At 47.0% G+C, this 19572-nt stretch overlaps 1 protein-coding gene across 28 annotated transcripts in view; it reads right to left on the reverse strand.

Moving 5' to 3' along the window:
* Nucleotides 1-19572, reverse strand: part of LOC121593792 (homeotic protein female sterile) — a 203721-nt gene that overhangs the window by 48031 nt on the left and 136118 nt on the right. For all 28 annotated transcript variants that reach the window (XM_041916457.1, XM_041916465.1, XM_041916463.1 and 25 more), the window contains 2 exons: nt 10029-10385; nt 9590-9922 (listed from right to left, as the gene is read on the reverse strand). In XM_041916457.1, coding sequence (XP_041772391.1) covers nt 9590-9922; nt 10029-10385 — 690 coding nt within the window. The remainder of the gene's footprint in view (nt 1-9589; nt 9923-10028; nt 10386-19572) is intronic.

The raw sequence follows: 19572 nt of genomic DNA on the forward strand, positions 1-19572 counted from the left end.
GCGGGACGACGGGGAGTTTGCAATTCACGGCTCTTCTGACTGGGTGGTACGTGGAATCGACAGTCTAAACTCGCTGTTACGATGAGTTATGGCTTAAGTTTTCGTTTGCACCTTTCCCAGACCGACAGCCGCTGCTATCGATGCTGTTGCATTTTTCATACCCGTGCACAGTGCAGAGCTGAGGAGATGCATCCGTCTTTTTTCCTTCGACTCCAAGGCGCCATTAGAAATTGGGATTGGGAGGAATGGAAATGGTAAGGGGGAAAAAATCGTGATATTTTAGACGATTGAACAGCAGCACCAAATGGCTTCAGCTTTGGCACACACACACATGTATTCATACACCGTACGCATACCTTCTCTCTTTCCGGCAATACGAGTTGAGACATTTCCAATCTAAAGGTAGTTATTATTCTCCCCTGTTCCCAGTGTAAGCTCTTGCCAATTGGGGCTTCAAGGGGAAGGTGTACAATAAAAAGACCATGGAGCTACATGAAGAGAATGACGGAGGTAACCGTAGACGGAGGAGAATGAACTACACATAGGTACGGATTTTGAAAACACACCGGAAAGGGGAAAGCGGATATCTGCATTCGTACCGGTTGGTCATTGTGAGTGGATAAAAATATGATAAATGCGCTTACCAGCTCAATGGAAAGACCTCTTTCAATATTGTGGAAGTTTTGAGCCACGATAAAAGAAATTTAGAATAAGAAAATAACGACCTGATGGTGAAGTTTTGATGATGAAAAGCATATGAAATGGAAAAGGAACTTTTCACTGCGTTTTCCAATAGCTTTGATGATTTTCTTGTAAAGAATCGGATTCGAATGGGTTCGAATGGGATTTTAATCGATCTTTTCAGCAGTCAAACATTTATGTGATGGGTTTACTCTGTACGTCATTCACTGAACTGTTTATTGGCTATATTCTGTCCAAACAACGACAACAGCCGCTGAACAAACATCGTACAAAGTAGTGTGCTGGGGTATCATTCCCTTAAACTAACCATCTAAATTACTAGCTCGCAATCGGTCCTTCCGCTTCGAGCGCATCAAATCGGCAGCAGCACACTGATGTGAAGCACGAGACTATTGCTAACGCAACATTGCCCGAAGCGCACTCTCCGTCTCTCTCCATACTGCCAGAAACATATTGTTTCCCCTTTCACTGAATTCATTTGCCATTTGCCGCTTGTAATAGGATTAATTTGAGATTGCAATCCATTTCATTTTCTCGCCAAATAGACCAGACCATACATGCGCAGACACACATTGTATCTTTGCATAGACATTAACACGCAGCCACACACACATAAACGCATCGCAAAGTGTAGTTAAGCAATTGGTCGGATGATTGCTGCCATTTCAGCCCGCCAGAACGCTCTTTAGGATAATGAAACCGCCTAGTAGTCTGAGCAAACGTTCCACCGAAACACAGGCAGGACGCATGGGCAAGGCGAGGGGGGCATGGCAAAGATGCTTTCCGCTTCATAATTAATCAATCAGCCAAGGGAGCCACCATAATCAAATTTATGTAATGTTTATTTAGGATCCCTTTAAGCATCTCACTTTGCGCGCTCTCTCTCTCTCTTTCTCTCTATGCTTTCTCTCCTGTCTCGTCCTGTCTCACCACTCCACAATGGGTGGTGCAAACAGTGCCGTATTTATTATTACCCGTCTTCCTTAAGTGTGCGCTCGTGCTGTTGGAGATGTTTTAAGATGTGACTTCCTCTGACCCCAAACTCTGGGAAGATGGCTCCGTGTGTGTCTGCACACAATTATTGCGTGGTGGTGTGAACGGGCAAATGGCACGGAACGCCATTTTCGGTGTTGGCTTTCCACCGGCAAACACTAACTTCCGCCAGAAGTCATAACAATTTCCATTCCCGAGCACTCCGCGTCCTCATCGTGGTGGGGAGGGGGCGAGGAGTAGAGAGAAGCCACTTATGCCCGAATATGCGAGCTGATACAAGATATTCCACTTTCGGCTCCGACAGCCGGGAGAAGAAATTTACGCGGAAATTTACGACGAGCAGTGGTGCATGGGAGACGCTGACTGTGCGCTGCTGAACAACAACGAGTGCGGACAATATTTTTTTCTCTACAAACTTTCTGCCAGAAGAAGTATGCTCCGAAGTGATGGCAATTGGGGAAGTAATTGAGAGGATCCAAACGATGTGCTAAAATATCACTGAAAGTGATATTTTTACTCCTAGTAGTTTTTATTGCACAGCTTTTCCTGCTGTAGGGAAGTGGTGTTAACTGTAGTGAAAACATATGAGCCAATCTTACAGTTAACTTCCTTCCTTCCTTTAGAAAGTGTCCAAGTCTGTATTTTAGATACAGTTCCAAATGTTTCAAGGTACTTTTCCACGAAACTTGTAAACGGTCATTCAAACGCAAAGAATACCAATGATAGCACAACATTTTCATTCAACGAAAGGCGATTTTGTATTCGCGTTGGCGCAGACCACACGCACACACTGCACACAGTACAATGTATCCATCATTGTGCACGGCAACGCGAGCGGCAGTTGGAGGGAAATTGCTGAAGAAAGCAAGCTGAACCTCACTTTACATCCATCGCACTCTAAAAAGCCCACCGACCAACCGGCACGGGGAGCTCATTATTTCGAGAGGGCGCCATCCCGTCCCGGGCCATCTCGTTTGGGAAGAACGCTGCTGTGCGCGCTATCTGTGCGCAACAAAAGTAACAAAAGCCAAACCTCGGCAAATGTGAAGCACCGGAAGCAGGTTCCCAGGATGACACAAAAAAAAGCAAACGCACACAGCGAACCACCGTACCCAACACGCTAAATGATGCCCAACAGTGTGAGGGACCACTGGGTGAATAAATGAAGGACAGCCTCAATACACACACACACACACACACACACACACACACACACACACACACACACACACACACACACACACACACACACACACACACACACACACACACACACACACACACACACACACACACACACACACACACAAAGATTCACCGTGGAAAGCGGAGATGGTGGCCGGAAGTGAACATTAAATTGCTTTCTCAACCACTAATGCGTGCATAACGGTTCCCGGTAGGTGAGGTAAGGAAAGACTATTAGCATCACACAATCGAAACCAAGTTCCGGGGTGACGGTGGTTTTTTCTTCTTCTACTTTTTGGTGTTTTTTCGCAGCAATTGAGTGCAAATACAGCTTAACGGAAGAGAGCTCAAATGGGGACGTATATATAATGCGAGGAGAATAAGGTAAAGCGTAAACACCTATACAAATTGCATGAAAAATAACATTAAATGTTGTTATGAGAAATAGAATCTACCAAAAAAACACAATAACTGTTAATAGTACTTCAATGTTTGCAGGAGGTTTGACCGGACGACCTACGCTTCTTCCCGCTCATGTGTTTGATTTCTCGTTAGCAATCCTTTTCTGTATCACATTCCAGCAAGCGTGATGTACACTTTATTAGGTTTTTAGAAATCAGTTTAGAGGAATGACACAATTCGACCTTTCCAATACGTATCCTAAATCGAATCCCAAGTAATGCGCTGTAGGATACATCTACCTCGGAATGCGATATCCCAAAGCTCATTCTCCAACCACCGGATCGATCGCTGCTAGCAAACGGACATCCAACCGGTCAGCAAATTTTGTCCGGAGGGCATTATTGTCTGCGGACACCAGTGTCGAGGACGTGGCCGTCCCACCAGGCATCGACGGCAATTGATGGCGATAATCCCAATAAACTGCGCTCAAGCAAGGCACGAAAAACGACTGCACAGCATCAATAAAAAGCGTGTATGTGTGAAACCGAGTAGCATCAGTATGACGTGCTGTGTCGAGCTTGCTTCTCCAAAACATTGCCAAGACCCAGATGTAGCCATGGGTGTCCTCTCTTCTGAGGTTGAACGAAAATGATGACATCGGTAAAAGAAATCCGCATCGTAAGGAACGGTGATGCAGTAGGATTTACACAAACACTGTGATGGGGCAGCTGAGCTGAAGGTAAGGTACTTTATCTAATGATGTAGTTTTATGTATCTTAAAGTTAGCAAATTCAATTGCTTTCCAGCTTATGTATGTACGTTTCATATGAAGGAAGGCACTGTATTAGCGATGGGTAAAGTTAGAAAAAAATCGGTGTCGAGTTTGATCCGACTCCGATAATTTCGGAACTGACTCCCCAGCATTATCCAGAGTCGTTGGGAGTCGTCTGGAATTGTCGGGAGTCGTCCGGAGTCGTCCAGAGTCTTCTGAAGTCGTCCAGAGTCATCTGAAGTCTTCCAGGTCTTCCAGATTCGTCCAGAGTCGCCAAGAACCGTCCGGAGTCGTTCGGAGTCGTCCAGAGTTGTCCAGAGTCATCCAGAATCGTTCAGAGTCGTCTGGAGTCGTCTGGAGTTGGTTCCGAAATTATTGGAGTTGGATGGGAGTCGACTCCGGACGACTCCAGACGACTTCAGACGACTCCGGATGACTTCGAACGACTCCTACCAAGGCGAATTCCGGCGGAACTGGCGGTTCCCATTTTTTCGTAGTCGGAATCAGACTAACAATAGTCGTAGCCGGATCAGAGTCATTTGTACGCTCCAGTGAGCACATCACTACACTGTATCACTACTTTTCCTCCACAGAGCAAAATTTATGGTACCACATGCCTTCGCGATTTTCTCCAGGAAACAGCCTAGCAAACCCGTGCTCATTAAAAATGACCTCGTCAGCAAAGTATATCCTCTTACTGCAACATCTTGCACAGTTATGAAATGGTTGGCAATCTTGTGACCCATTCCGGCGCAACCCCAGAGCATGACAATCGTCACAAAACATAGACACACACACACACACACACACACACACACACACACACACACACACACACACACACACACAGACACACACAGCACGTTTGCGGGAAGGCAAAAAAAAGGTTCAACCCATTCAAGCGCCTGTCCTCTTTGTCATTTTTCACTGAAAGGGCCTTTAGTGGTGCGGCCAGGGCAGCACATTCTTATCCCTTTGCACTATTGTGTGTTCCAGTTTGCAACACTGCTTCAAAATGCCTTTTTCCTTCTAACCTATTTTCAATTGAGCGGTCTTTATTTGTGGGCTGTACCCTTTTTTTGCTCGAACACACAGGTGGTGTATGGAGCGAGAAGAATCCTTCCCCTCGGGTGCTATTAAATTAAAATTAGACACAATAGTATCCTAGCTGGCAGTGGAAGGATTGCTCACTGCACAGCACCGACTGTATCCAGTAAAGGTGAGGCGCATGCTTATTGTTCGTGATAATTATGTTGAGTTTGGTAGGGTTTAAAATCATGCATCACTAATGAGTTTGCTGGCGCGGCTCTATGTGTAATAGCCGCTTCGCACACATCTTCATCGTACCGTCGTATGGTTCGGCAACTTCAAGTAATGAAACACAATTTGCAAAACTGCATACGATTCTTCGCTTTGTTTTGAAATGGAAACAATGCAGCAGGAAAAACCCGGGAAAAGCGCAGTACTTTACGCGCCGCAACTGCTGAGTCGCTGTTGGCACCCGCTTTACAGCTTTGTCATCATTAAACTGTATCCAGAGGGAAGAACAACAGAGCGCCCTGGCGGAGGGGAAAGGCGCACTAATGGTACACCACCTCCCGTTTCTTGTTTGCCACAGAGCGCCCATTCATCTGGGCAACGGGACACACTGGCACAAACCGATCACGTTTCTTGCGCTTCCGATAAATGCCGGGTTTCATGTGCCCGAACAACAGACAGGCAGACGTGTTTGTTGTTGCTGAACCGAAGGGCATTGCTCACAATACAGAGACGGCTGGTCATTAATAATTGTGCTGTTATTGTATGCTGTTACATCGAGTCCTTTTCAGCCCGCTCTCTCTCTCTCTCTCTGTTTGTGTGGGCCTGTTGTATCGAGTATCGATGCCTTTAGACTGCGCGGCCGCCCGACCGACATGCGGCTCCGTTCGGTTCTCGTTAATAGCATTGTTGCTGTGTTGTGTGCCTTCGAATGAGAGCGGCTCGCCGACCACTCGCTTTTGTTCACACACGGGTAGGTTATTAGAGATGAAAAACGATCATCAGCCCGTACACCGCTACTTCCGGAGCACAAAGCGGGATAGCGCTCGGAATGGGATGTGGTTAACCCACAGCAAACTACTCCTGGCCACTGTAAGGTGTGGTGAGGGGCAGTTTTGCTTTGCTGGATGCTTCTAATTGGAAAGCGGAAGCGCTACTTTCAATCATGCTCGGGTCATTTTTTGTTCCTTCGTACTGCTGCGGATTGTGTTTTTTTTCTTTCTAAAATCCAGATCGACAGCTTCATTGCCATAAGTAACGAACCGTATCCGTTCAACGTTGGTTAACCGACATAGGAAACTGCCATACAAAAAAAAAAACAAAAACAAAAAACAGCACCACAACGAATCTTCCCTAACCTATATTTTCTCCATTAAAAAGCCACAGGAGCAGCGCTCTAACTGGTCACACATTAAGGTGACATCTAGTCGTTACGATGGCGCAAACTCTGCCAATCACCAGCACCGGAAGAACATGACAAAATCATTCACCATAATTACCAGTGACAAGGCGCCTCCATGAGCACCACTCGACATGGTCCCCTCGTTTCGATGGCAGGTTTCCCTCTACGAAAGGCTGTCCCACGATACTCTATTGGATGATGAGAACTCTGTTTGCCTGTTTTCCACGAACGGTCGAAAATCAATCGGCAAGAAGCAGACAGCGCACGCATCCAGCGTCCAGTGCTCGTTATGCCGGCATGGGAACATGTACAAGCGCTTGGCTAATTGGCCAAGTGATAGGTTTTCACACAGGAATGCGCTCGGCAACGGAAAGCCATTTCAATCAGTCCACCTCCACCTTTACCAGCGGCGGCCTGCTTGAGTGGAGTAAGGGGAGAACTTTTGGCTTAATAAATTCCCCATGCCGGGGTCGGGACCGGGTGAATAAATTAGCGAAATGTAAAAAGGTATCATCTTGGGAGCAGCGCACGTCTCCAGGGTGTGCGCGTGTGTGTGTGTGTGGAATCACAGCGCTGGTGTGCAATGAGGGAGAAACAGACACACTAGCCGCCATTCCTGTGGACCTAAAAATATTTCCCTAAATTGGCTCACTGCCAGATCAAAGATGCGAGATGCGCCTGCTGCCCGTTTTCTCCCGACTTTTTTTTTTGTTGGTAAGCGCATTCCAACTCTAAGAGTCTCCGGCGTTTTTTTTCCGGCGCCAGCAATGATTACTTTCGCGGGAGGGTTGGACACGGGTATGGAAATTTGGCAGGCGCACACTTTTGAACGGGCGAGACAGTTTCCCCTACTGCCGCCGTAAAGGGCAATGATGTCATCGCCATCGGGCACGGGAAGATGAGGCAGAGCGGAGCAGGAATGCATCCACTTTTCGTGATGGAAATATGTTTTCGATTGGTCAACAAAAAAACACGCGTTACCAAATCATTATTCAAGTGAGAAATGATTTAAGTACAACAGTGTTTGTGTAATCTTTGTAGCGAAAACGAAAGAAACAGATTTCGTTTTGTTAACAAATCCAAAGCATCGACATTCTACTCCGACGCAAAAAAAAAAAACCCAAACCTGACATGGGTTTGGCAGGTCCGGGAGCGAGCGAAAGAAAACCCCCTCCGAAATTCCCATTCGACAGCCGGTAAAGAGATGTATATATTCCCTCGTGTGGATGAACCAATTTCATCCATCCTTGAATAGTGCTCACTCCACCCACAAATCTCGTGATTGAGTTCTTTCCTTCATTGAAGGAAATGGACGAAGGTTTGCGCTTACAAGAAAACCGTCCCCGAGGGAGGAGAACAGAGCACAGGGCGTGTTGGAGTTGGAGGAGAAAAAGGATGTTTAATTTTCCGGTAGGTGAAAGTCCATAAAGAGCTCCTTCCAGCTGAGCTCTCATCCAGCTCGTGCCTTAAGAGATCCTGGTCCTGCTCCTGCTTTTCCATCCAGCCTGCCACACGCCGTCGTGCACGGTGAACCGTGCTGTTAATGCTGTGTGACTATTGATTATCCTCTTTAGTCGAAGAAGCATCTCAAAGGGAGCATCGTCGCGGAGGGGCCAGAGAGACAGAACCCTACCGAGTGGACAGCGATTTCGAGCAGATTTTGTTTCCCATCAAACGCTGTGGGCCTACGTACGTTTTCGTATGGACAAAGGAGATGCAGCTGTGGACAGTGAGAGCGTCCCGTTGTTAGTCGGGCAAGTCGGAGGGGTGGCGTTGTTAATGGTGGATCATTACGTTTGAGTGGTAGAGGACAGATTTGCACCATCTGTGGCAGGTCTGTGTGGGCGGTTTGTACCGTATTTTTTTTATTGGGAGCATAGTTTGCAACCTACCTTCCCAGAATAGGTACAGGATTACAGGATAAATGCTAACTATAAAATGACAGCTTTATCGAATGCAACGACTCAGACTCAGCGCAGAAAGAAAGCTTTACATTACGTAAAGCAAATGAGTTGTCGAGCCTTAACAGTACCAGATAAGCATTCAAAAAGAATGCCTACACCTTTCCATTTTCTCAAATTGTACGTCACACAAGGAGACTAGATTTTTGTTGTTGATTTGCTCATTTTGCCTATCTGATGACGCTTGTACGCTTCAGAATAGTACCGGAGCACAGTGACCTCGTTTGGACCAGCCACTATTTATTCTGCTTGATGCATGTTCGTTCATTAGCAGAACACACCGAGACACCAAGGCGTTCCACCCGCTATCATCACCATCATATAGGTAAAAAGTTCCATCTTTTGTGAACAAGATTTTTACCCCTTTCTCGCCTTGCTGGTGTGTTGGTGTGTCGTTTGTTCCACCTCAAAACAATACATTAGCTTCAGCTCTTTGCTCATATATCTGCCATTCGCGTCGGCTGACGGAAATGGTGGCGGGACGATTTTGTAGCATACAGAAAAAAAACTCACATATACACATGCAGGCACTGTTTGTTCTTTTGTTTGCTTTTGTTAGCAAGATGTGAGAAAAATGTTGCCGATTGCCATTCCATCCGATGGGACACTGTTGAGAGCATGTCGTATACACGGACGGACTATGCCATTTTTTTGGTGGTATTTGTTATTTGTTCGTCTGTGCTTGTTTTTTTTTTATTTTTCCTTTTTTCCCTCCCGCTCAGAAAGTTCCATTGTTAAGTGAAGTGGGAAAACGAGACAAGAAAATGCAAAAAGAAAAAAAAATGCACAGCAAACAAGACATGTGGGAATTTGTGTTTTTTTGTTTGTAAAGTTCTAAACAAATGAGACTGTCACATTGAAAGATGGCGAGTCCTTCCATCATTATAATGGATGCAAACCCCATTCAATTGATAGACCACTCAACAAGATGGCTTTATTTGTTGGCCGATTTTTAATACGGTGTAATGCATACACTTCTCTTTGGCTGGTGGATGTCGTCTGCAAACAATATAAAATCCCTCCGTGGCGAAAAATGCCGTTTAAAAACATTTGCCACAATTCCCGCTCTAGAAGGACACAAAGAAATAGATTGCAATGTTCCCCAAAGCATCTCGCCAACAACCGTGCACTTACCATGTTGACAGTCTGTTGATCAATCCCGTTCGAAAGCGCCACGGTACCGTTGGGACCACTGCCTGCCGGGTTCCCGTTGACACCAGCGCCGGTTCCACCCGGCACTGCGGCGCCGCCCCCGTTGCTGCTGGCGTTGACGTTGGTGGGGACGCCCGGTGATCCACCGTTTGCGTTCATGACGGCGGCCATACCGGCGGCCCCAGCTCCGACACCATTGCCCGCCGAGCCGGCCCCACTCACCATAGTGGAGGGCAGCGATAGGGGCAGCGAAACCGCTATCGAGGTGGCTGGCGGGGCGCCCAATACTGACGAGGGGCTGAATTGACTGACGGACTGTTTTGCAAAGGGGGACAACACAAAAAGAAAAACAGGAGAGTTACAATCAAACAACCGACAGTGTGCAATGGAAAGCAATTCCACGCCATTTTTCGCTACCTACATTTCGCAACGTTTGCGTCGTGGCGGCTGCATTCATCTGGGCGGCGGCGGCGGCTGCTGCGGCGGCGGCCGCGGCCACCGCTGCGTGCTGCTGATGCTGCTGCTGCTGTTGCTGCTGCTGCGTAAGATGGTCCTGCTGCTGCTTGAGCGTGCTGAGCGAGTGTTGATCTAACGCGCCGGCTCCACCTCCTCCGCCGCCACCGCCACCACCACCACCACCTCCGGCACTACCAGCACCGCCGGCTCCGGTGGCACCCTTGACGACCTGCACGGACAGACTGTCGGTGCTGACGGTTTGTGCGGCGCCCGGTGGAAACCCGGGCGTGCCCGGAAACGGTCCCATCCCCTGGACCATCTGCTGTTGGTTGTGGGAAGCAAGAGGAGAGGAAAGAGAAGAAAAAAGAGAGAAATAGAGAGAAAAAATAGATTAAAAGTGTGCTATAAACAGAAGGGCCAACCTCACACTGTTCACCGCAGGGAGCGCTTTAACATTAAAATCCAGCCACCGGCAGGAATCTCATTAGTCTTTCGATGGTGGTGAAAATTCGCCAAGGGCTATAGAGTATAGCAGGTAGTAGAGTAGTAGTAGCGTGAATTTGCATACCCATTTTCATAGTAATTTCTCCCCACGCTAGGGTGTCCACTTTCCGCCCAAGGACACAGCATCACTAAAACGCATGTAGAGGACATGGTGCCGGAAAAGATCTTTGAAGACCGGTTTGAAGGAAATGTTGACCTGTTCGGGTGTGTTCACTGAATCGTGCGCCGGGAGGGCAGTGAGAAAACAAAACCAATGAACGGTTCTTTCCCTCCCTTCCTCCCCCCATTATGCCGGAGGAATAATATTAGTGTGAGGTAAACAGTGCCTGTGCAGTTCCAGGTTTTCGGCAGAACGCTTTGATGATAGCATAAATGAGGTCCGAACAGGACCTTTAGTGTTTCCAGATTCTGGAGTTCCTGGGAACACAAGAATATCTCATGCCACCGACGAGTGGTCCACAACTTCTGAGAGAGAGAGAGAGAGAGAGAGAGAGATCGGACGACGTAAAAAGTGGTTATTTGTTTGGTTTCCATTTAACGTACGTCCTACCCGTATAGAGTTCGGCTCCCAACCGACTCGCTCATAAAATACGCATGAGCTTGGGAAGCGCACCCGGGATGGGATGGACTCCTCCACAGCAAATGTCACTCCGGTTTCGGTACAGTTTCGAGAACTGTAGGTTGTGCTTCGCAGCAGCACAGATTGCATTTGCAGCTAAATGCAAAGAACAGTTGACCAACCGGTTGGTGTAGGTTGTTTATTTTTTATTCTCCTCCTAGAAAGTTTCAACCTCGGTAACAAACACACACCGCACACACCTACACTGGACCGAAGCGATGAGCTTCCGCCATGACCGTGGCGCATCCGGGCCTCGGCAAAGGTTGAGAAGGAAGAGGAGATCACTGATAAAAAGATAAATCTATCCCTCCCTTTGGTTGGTGTGCGGCGGTTGAAAAGGACATTCTAACGGAGTGGAGTGAAATAATAGTCGAATTGTGGTAAGGTTCATTGCTGGTCAGGCGGAACAACTATGTTGCATACGAGACCACAATTGCTTTGCTGTACTGCCCCCGACCGGCGGGCGTAACCACTGGAGAGAGAGAGAGAGAGAGAGAGAGAGGCAGCACACGGGTCTTCTGTGCACGGTGCAACACATTTTCCGGAAGTTTACGGCAGCCATTGTACGTGGGAATGTTATGGAACAGTGGGCACCGAGCACCGGGTCACAACATCACTGTGTGTTTGTGTGTGTGAGTGGCAGGATAAACTTTTCACTCGTGTTATTTTACGCTATCGCAGCGTTCGGGCCCCGGGAAGAGGCTCGCTCGTGAATGGAATGAGAAATGAAGTTCAAACAATGTTGGTCACAAAGGGGAGGGGGGAGGAAGTTGTTATATTTTGCCCAAAACAGTGGCAAGGAACACGAATCGGTTTTTGGTGGGATGACTTTTTAAGGATAATATTGAATCAAACGTGGAAAATGAGGCACATGAAAATACGTTCCGAAATTTGAAAATTATCTCCAAACAGGTAGAAAGGAACGTCACCAACGACGGAACTCAGAGTAGGAGTTAGTGCGATTCTAGTGATCGATGTACGTGATAAATGCTCTCCTTTAACGGGAAAACTGGCCACAGAAAACTATTTAAGCGACTGCAAGAGCGAAACTGTTTGTTCCCCGTCTGGTGTGCAAGAACTGCTTAAACTCAACCGTAATCCTCTCAGAGGGCGTAAAATCCCCGATCAAAGAGTAAACCATGCGGAATATTGCCCACCAACTAAGCGCTGCGACCTAAGCTACTCTCACTGCCATCCTTTTCCACCATTGTGCAAGCACCGTCATCACACACATACACACGCCTGCTAACCTTTTGTGCCTCCAGCGTGCTCCCAGAGAACGGAGCCATGCTACTTCGGAACGGATAGATAGAAATCCTGTTCAACTAAAAACAAATCCTGTCACTCTACTACCTCCCTTTAGGGTAAGCCACCGAAGACAGTTTTAATCTCTTTCGCAAGCTTTGTCGTTCAACATCAACCCCCACCTCGCCCGACCGTTTAGTCATCTTCTTCGGTTTTGTTTGCACCAGCGACCAATCGGTTAAAGCGACCGTCTGGTAACTGCCTTTAATACGCCCCGCAAAAATTACTTTTACCCCTTTCCTACCACCAGGGAGTCATTTATTTCTTCATTTCAGGTACGCGAGAGGGTTAGTTGTGATGCTGAAAGAATGGGGCGAAACCGGAGGACAACAAAAACATGGTGGGTTCGCTCTTGGAGGGGCAGCATTTCGTTTGGGATTACGCTCAAGATGCCAGTAGAATTGGTGATTACGAAAAATAGGAAATTAGTTCATTAGTGGGAAAACGTTCGGCAAGCGCTTGCTCTCTGCGTGCAGGAAAAGTTATGACCGGCGGCAAGGGTTGAAAGGTTAAGGTAAAATGGACCCACTAACCAGAACCGGCAGGCGGCGAAATTAGAGAACCGTTCAATGGGAAGCGAATCGAAACGGATTTAATTCGATCATTATTGGTGAAGGTAATTGGATCGCTTCATTGTGCATTTCACAATCCGGTAGGAAGGACCAGAATTTGTTCTACGGGTTTTTTTTTTAATGTCACTACGAATTTCGTTCACGTCCTTAGCAACGAAAGTAGAGAAATTCAATATCAAAATTGATCTTAAAGTCAATCGAGAGAGAGAGAGAGAGAGAATATTCATTCGAAACCACCGTACGTGACCGTTGATCGCATAAATCCTTCCGCAGGAAAACAGGAAACCGTGCGCAACAAATCGAAAGTAATTAATCGTGTAACCGGGGTGTTGTCTACAGTTGTAACTACACCGCTCGCATCACTGTTGCTGGCAGATTACAACGAGCTGCTGCTGCTGCTGCTGCTGCTGGGGTGTTGTGTTCTCCGGTTAAGCTTCCGATTGGCATTTGCACCCGCCGTTGCTCCGATTACTGCCACCGATGGACGCACCGATGGAAGATGTAGTTGAGCAGAAACATCAACCCGTAATCCGTTTCGTAGCTCGGGTGCCGGTCCCGGAAACAGGATCACACACACACACACACACTTTCAACACACTGAAACACAGCGGATATTCACAATCCATGTGTGCGCGTGCATTAGGACGTTGTTGCGAATGATCGTGTACGAAATGAGTAGAAATTATTGCTCCCGGTGATGGGCGAACTCGAAACATTAAACCTCTTTCCGCCTTTGACCGAACATAAGTAACCGTACACGCCGGAAATGCATCGAATGGTACGGAGAGGGCCGTATTTACTGAACCCTTATTTGTCTATTAGTGCCATTCTCACACACATAGGAGGCGAAGCCAGTATTGAATCGTACTTTCCCGAACGGCCCTAGTTATCTGGCGACGGCGATTCGTGTTGTACAATTGCTCTGTAAAGGCGAGAGCGTCCAGCTGCATCGAGTTAGATGAGCGAGTGAGAGAAAGGCCGCGAGAGGTTGTGTGCGTTTGATAAACAACTTTGAAATGAGATCCAGGCATAAATAATGCATTCCCGCATAATTCACCGGTACCATGCATTAGATTCACCGCTTTGCAGCCGTGGCCAGACGTGCCAGCCAGACTGACGGCCACAGGCGAAGCATCATGCTGGGTTCACACAGGTGCAAGTGGTGTGGCAGAAGGATAAAAAAGCGCCACCTCCGGTCACGTTCATGCCACTCTCGTGGCAAAGCATTCGACAGAGCACCCGGGGCTGTGGGACCGAGCAGTGGGAGTGGAGATTACACAAAGCACTCAGCGTCCCGCCGATGCACTTATGCTGATGATCGAAATGTTCCAGTCCGCACGAGCTGTGTTGCGGGCGATGGAAAATGTGTGTGCACAGGCTCCTAAATTTGGCGAAATTTCGGTTCGGAATACCTGCCGTATAGGTACCAGGAAAATAAAACAACACGGTCGTACACTACTTTGAATGTTTTCCTACGCATAGGGTAGGAACGCAAAAAAACAACAACCTTTTCGAAGTATTGATTGCTACAGGGCTACACCGGACGGACATAGCAGCGGCACTGTTTTCAGATTCTGACAAAAAACCCACCAATACGCGCATGCTTTGCCCCCCTTTAAACCCTGATGAATGACACAACAGGACGGTTTTCTTTGCACAGCGCACCCACAGCCGACTATCGATGTGTGTTCGATGGGAAGCAGCTGTATTTAGGTGATATGTTGACACGGACCGCTTGTTGGCGATGATCGAAAATATCTCTAGGGTACGCGCGTTTGTGTTGTACGCGAAACGCGCTGAACATTGAGGGCATCGTTCCCTTCAAAATTCATTCTCACACAGTGCAAGAGACTGGGGAGCAAGATCACATGATGACATCGAAGATCAGTTTTCCGAAACAAGCAGAAGCGACACATCTAGAAGAGGGTGGGCGTGTGACGCTGGTCTCAAAATGTGTGACTGTTTGCAGGAAAACTTTCATCATCGTGTTCCCAACATTTTGACGCGAAAAATGTGTCCCTTCTTTTCTCCTTCCTTCTCCACAGTCTTTTAGCCTGGGGAAACACTATTCGATGTACAACCAGGATGGGAATGACCAGGCCAGAAGGACAGACACCAACGGTGTCCCCGAAAACGCTGGGCGCTGGTGTTTGATTAATTGATGTTTTGCTCAAGTTTCGGTTACATTTTCTCATCGTACCCGACCCGACCCCCGATGGCGGCTGGAGCGACGGAAAACATAACGCCCAATTTCGCCTAATAACGAAGCAACAAGGCGACATCATTTACGAAAGCGTCAACAGGGGCGGCTCTAAATGGGAAAACACTCTTCATCCCAGCGAAACGGATGATTAGCGACAGCATCCATTAGATGGAAAAACGGGGAACACACCAAGCAGTACAACGGGGGTATAGAGATGGGAACGTTATCATACTTTGGTTTACGAAAAGGAAAGCCCCTGAGGGAGCCGGCAAACTAAAGGAAACGGGTCGTTTAGTAGTTTCTTCCCGAATAGCTGTTTCGAGCGCCTCGATTCCGATCCTTGTTCCAGCAAGAACATGATGAGAAATGACATATTCTACCGCTTCCCAGGAGTTCCAAACATTCAAAACAGAGTAACAAAACCGGCATGTTTCTTTCGTAAGTAAGCTCAAAACAACAACTCGCCCCCGCAAAGGGCTTTGCAATTTCCCCCAAACGAATGGGGCGCGCACGGAAAACAGTTCCCGAACAAGGAAACGAGCACAATAAATTAGCAGGCAAAAGTTTAACCCGACCAGAGGCAACGAAGTTTCCCGCGTAAAGTTCCCCCGTGTGCACGGAGTTTTGGCCGGAGACAAGTCAACATAAAATTTCTAAACAGAAACTTTGACTGGCAAACGTGGCGAAAAGATTGATCGTTTGCAAAACCCGGTGCGGTCGGAAATTCCCCCCCCCCCCCCCGAAAAACGAAAGCCCATCGCACCCCGCACCGGATGGGAAAGTTTGTGCGCGAGCGAAGTTGACGGCGCGGAGCTGAAGTTTGCCGAATTTTGTGCATTTTTCGGTGGGCGGGTTTTTCGACGCTATTGGATGAGGTTTTACTTTTTCTCTCCTTCTTCTGCAAGGCCACTGATGATGAGCGTATGTATTTTTAATCGCGAGTGTTGTGTTATTAGCGCGCGTGTTTTTGATTCCGTGATGCGTTCGCCTGCGGGAGGACGAGAGCCTGGAAATGAACGCAGCAAATCAAAATGGAAGCGCATTGCGTTCTCAGAGCGAGCACTATTAATCAAGCGGGTGGGTACTGCTGCCGGTGTGCTTCTGTTGGGATGGATTAGGAAAAGCTGGAAAGTTTTCACAGCGCCTGCTATTGATGTACCCGGGCCCCGTGATTAATTAAGCACGAGCGGAATGTACTAATCGAGTTTTGGTTCGAAGTGTTAAGAGAGCACGATACTAGTTTGGTGGAAAACATGGAAAATTTTGCTTAAGCACAGTGCAGAAGAATTTGATGTTTCGTTTTTCCAGGGAATTGAAATGAGTTTTGAGAAGTTTAATCCTCGCTGGAATTGGGTTTTGCTGTGTAACATCCAGTGTTTTGTGGTTTTCCTCCCAATCAACACCTCATGTGAATGATCGATAGTGTATGACGTGCGAAGCATAACATAAATTCGCTTAGGAATACCATCTAGAAGAGATTCTGTCTTTTAAAACTTCCATTGGGATTACATGGGATTACGGTTTTTCGAGCTGGAGCAAAAACTGAGGTGTTTTGAATGGCTTGTGGAAGACATTATTCAATTAAATCCAAAAACCTTTTTACCACTTCAAAGCGCAAGGTGTTGTTATGCTCGATCTGAAGCTGAATGGAGTCGATTTACAACCAATGGCAATGGAGTTGCGCTCATTTCGCCCTCGAATTTTAACCCTCAAGCGAAATCGTTTGAAGCTATTGCGCTTGATTAAAATGGCAATCCTTGTGGCAATGCACTTTCATCTGCACTATAGTTGTGTTGGGCTGCTCTCTCAAGCTCTTTGTCGAGTTTTAACACGATATGATGATTGCATTGCTGCTATTGGTCTTTGCTTGCACTCTACAGCACTCTATTCCCTGATGCACAGTTCCAGCAGATTACAAAACATTGCCACAAACAGACCACACAAAGATCGTGCACAATCGAGAACATTTTTCCCCTCATGGGGTGGTGGTTGCACTCGCCGGATGAGTACATCGAAATGTTTTGCAGCTCATCTCAATGCTTGGATTACGTGTTTCAAGGCAACGAGAGTATGGTTTACAATGCTCCAGCAAGGGGTGCCTGCTGGTTAGAACAATCTTTCAGCAGGTTCATCCTGTCATTGGGTCCATCCCCCACTGGTGTACATCCATCGTGAACATGAGATGTATGGAATGAACTGTGGTTTTGTTGGATGGACAAGATGTGTCGGTAAGTGTGTTGTGGTTTCTCGGATGAGCAAGTTGCTCGCTTATAATTGATGGGTTCTCGTTGATAACTGATTTCTGATCATTAGATGATTGCTGAACTTAGTTTGATTTGCCTATTATTGGACTCGGGTATCGGATATTTTATTCCGTTTGTTAAGTTATGGCAAATCCTGAAAAAAAAATCAGAAACTGCCCTCTAGTCGATGTACAGCGTCAGACGAATTACGTCCCATTGAGTCTAATTGAACTGTGGTTTTATCTTTTGCAAATCCAATTTGTACTTCTTCATACTGGGAAGAAAAATAAATTTACATGTCGGCACACCATGTTTGTAGAACCATCGGCACAGCCCGAGCATACACAGCATTAATTTTTCTCAGAATGCACAACAAACTTTGTTTGAAGATCGGTTGTTGGCTGCTCTGTTTTGCCTCTCTGTACAATCCTCTGCCCGCACGCTTAAGGATTAAGGCCTCATCATTTCTGGGGATTTATGTTTTACGTCCCGATCGTGCAAAACACAATGCAAACGGGGGGTGTGTACATGTTCAGGGCTGAGCGAAATAAAACATTACCCTTTGCTTTCGAAATGATGAGTGATTTATGGTTGGTGCTGGTGCTTGGCTACATACAGAAACGGGACACACAAATACACACTGCTGTCGGACGGTGGGTACTGTACGTAAAGCCAACGGTCTCATGCGCACACGAGTGCCGATAGAAAACAATGCCAGTCGCATACCGCAAAACGAATTTATTTGATTCTATCAAGCATCTCTCATCGGTTGGAGGGATTTTTTGCTGCCGTTGCTGTTGCTGTTGGTTGTATTTGCAGCGATGATTTATTGCCTTGGCAACGGACGGGCAGGAATTGTAGGTGCACAGGATTAGTTGCAGATCATCTGCACACAACCATAGCATGTGTGCGATGGTTTTGAGCCACTAGCAAACGGGAAAAAGATATTCTAACGATGGTTGTGAGTGCTTCCAACTTTATCGTTAGTGAAAGTATGATCTATAGATAAAGGAAACTTAACTAAAATATATGTAGAAGACGTATCGCTTTCGAAAAATCACTTTCTGCTTGAGCGCTTTAAAATTAAAACGATAACGAAGGCGCACACAAACTACACGCTCTTCCCCGAGCGACATCTGCTGCTTCAATTAATCTTAATTACAGATCCTATTTCAACGGCTGCATTTCCCTGCTGTAGTGTATGTGCTGCCTCGCAGTGTGTGACATTTAAGCTTGCCCATCCTTTGTTCAGTACGCTTCCTCTCTCTCTTCCTTCCCGATGGATGGGCTTTAGCTTTCCACTTTTTTTTTGCTGACGCAAACCATCATTTGCACAACACTAACGAACGAAGATAAATCGAGGGAAGCAATCTTTAACGAGACGCTTTGCATGATGACGACGTCGCCGTCGCCCCGAAGAACAAATGTGCGTCGTGATTTCTCACTGCATAGATAGGACCGGGCGCAGATGAAAAGCAAACATGTACCAAAGGCTTGGGTGGGGAGAGTAGGATCTCATCATCTGGGCCGGCATGGGTATTATAACTCATCATCGGTTTAAGGAGCTGTAGTGTCACGCGGCATGGGAAGCTGCAAGCTGTACAACAACCTTTCACCAGTACCCACTCACAAACAGAAGGGCGTGTTTCAAAATGGTTGGAAAACATCGATCGTCCTGGGTTTTTTTTTCTACGAGCTGCATGGTGGCAGAGCAGGGCGAAGGCAGAACAGGGGAAGTGTGAACATTCAACACTATTGAAGATTTTTACGTTCAACACAGCGATGAGCGTTTTAAATGAGCCGACACTAGTTTGCCTTTTGCTCGGTGTTGTTTGGCAGCACGGGAAGGAAAGGCACCACGGGACAGGGGAACAACGGACAACCTCCCACGGATGACGTAGGAAAATTCGTAATGCAACGCGACAGCTAACGATCCGTTTGAATGGTAGGAAATTTGGCACCGAACGTGCAGGGAAGGACACGATTAAAGATGAGGGCCATCGGACCATAATGCTTCCTGTTTGTCGTCTGACAGCGATTTGTTTTAATTAGAAGAAGTTTAA

This window comes from Anopheles merus, chromosome 2L, assembly GCF_017562075.2.
Source record: "Anopheles merus strain MAF chromosome 2L, AmerM5.1, whole genome shotgun sequence".
Taxonomy (NCBI): Eukaryota; Metazoa; Arthropoda; class Insecta; order Diptera; family Culicidae; genus Anopheles; species Anopheles merus.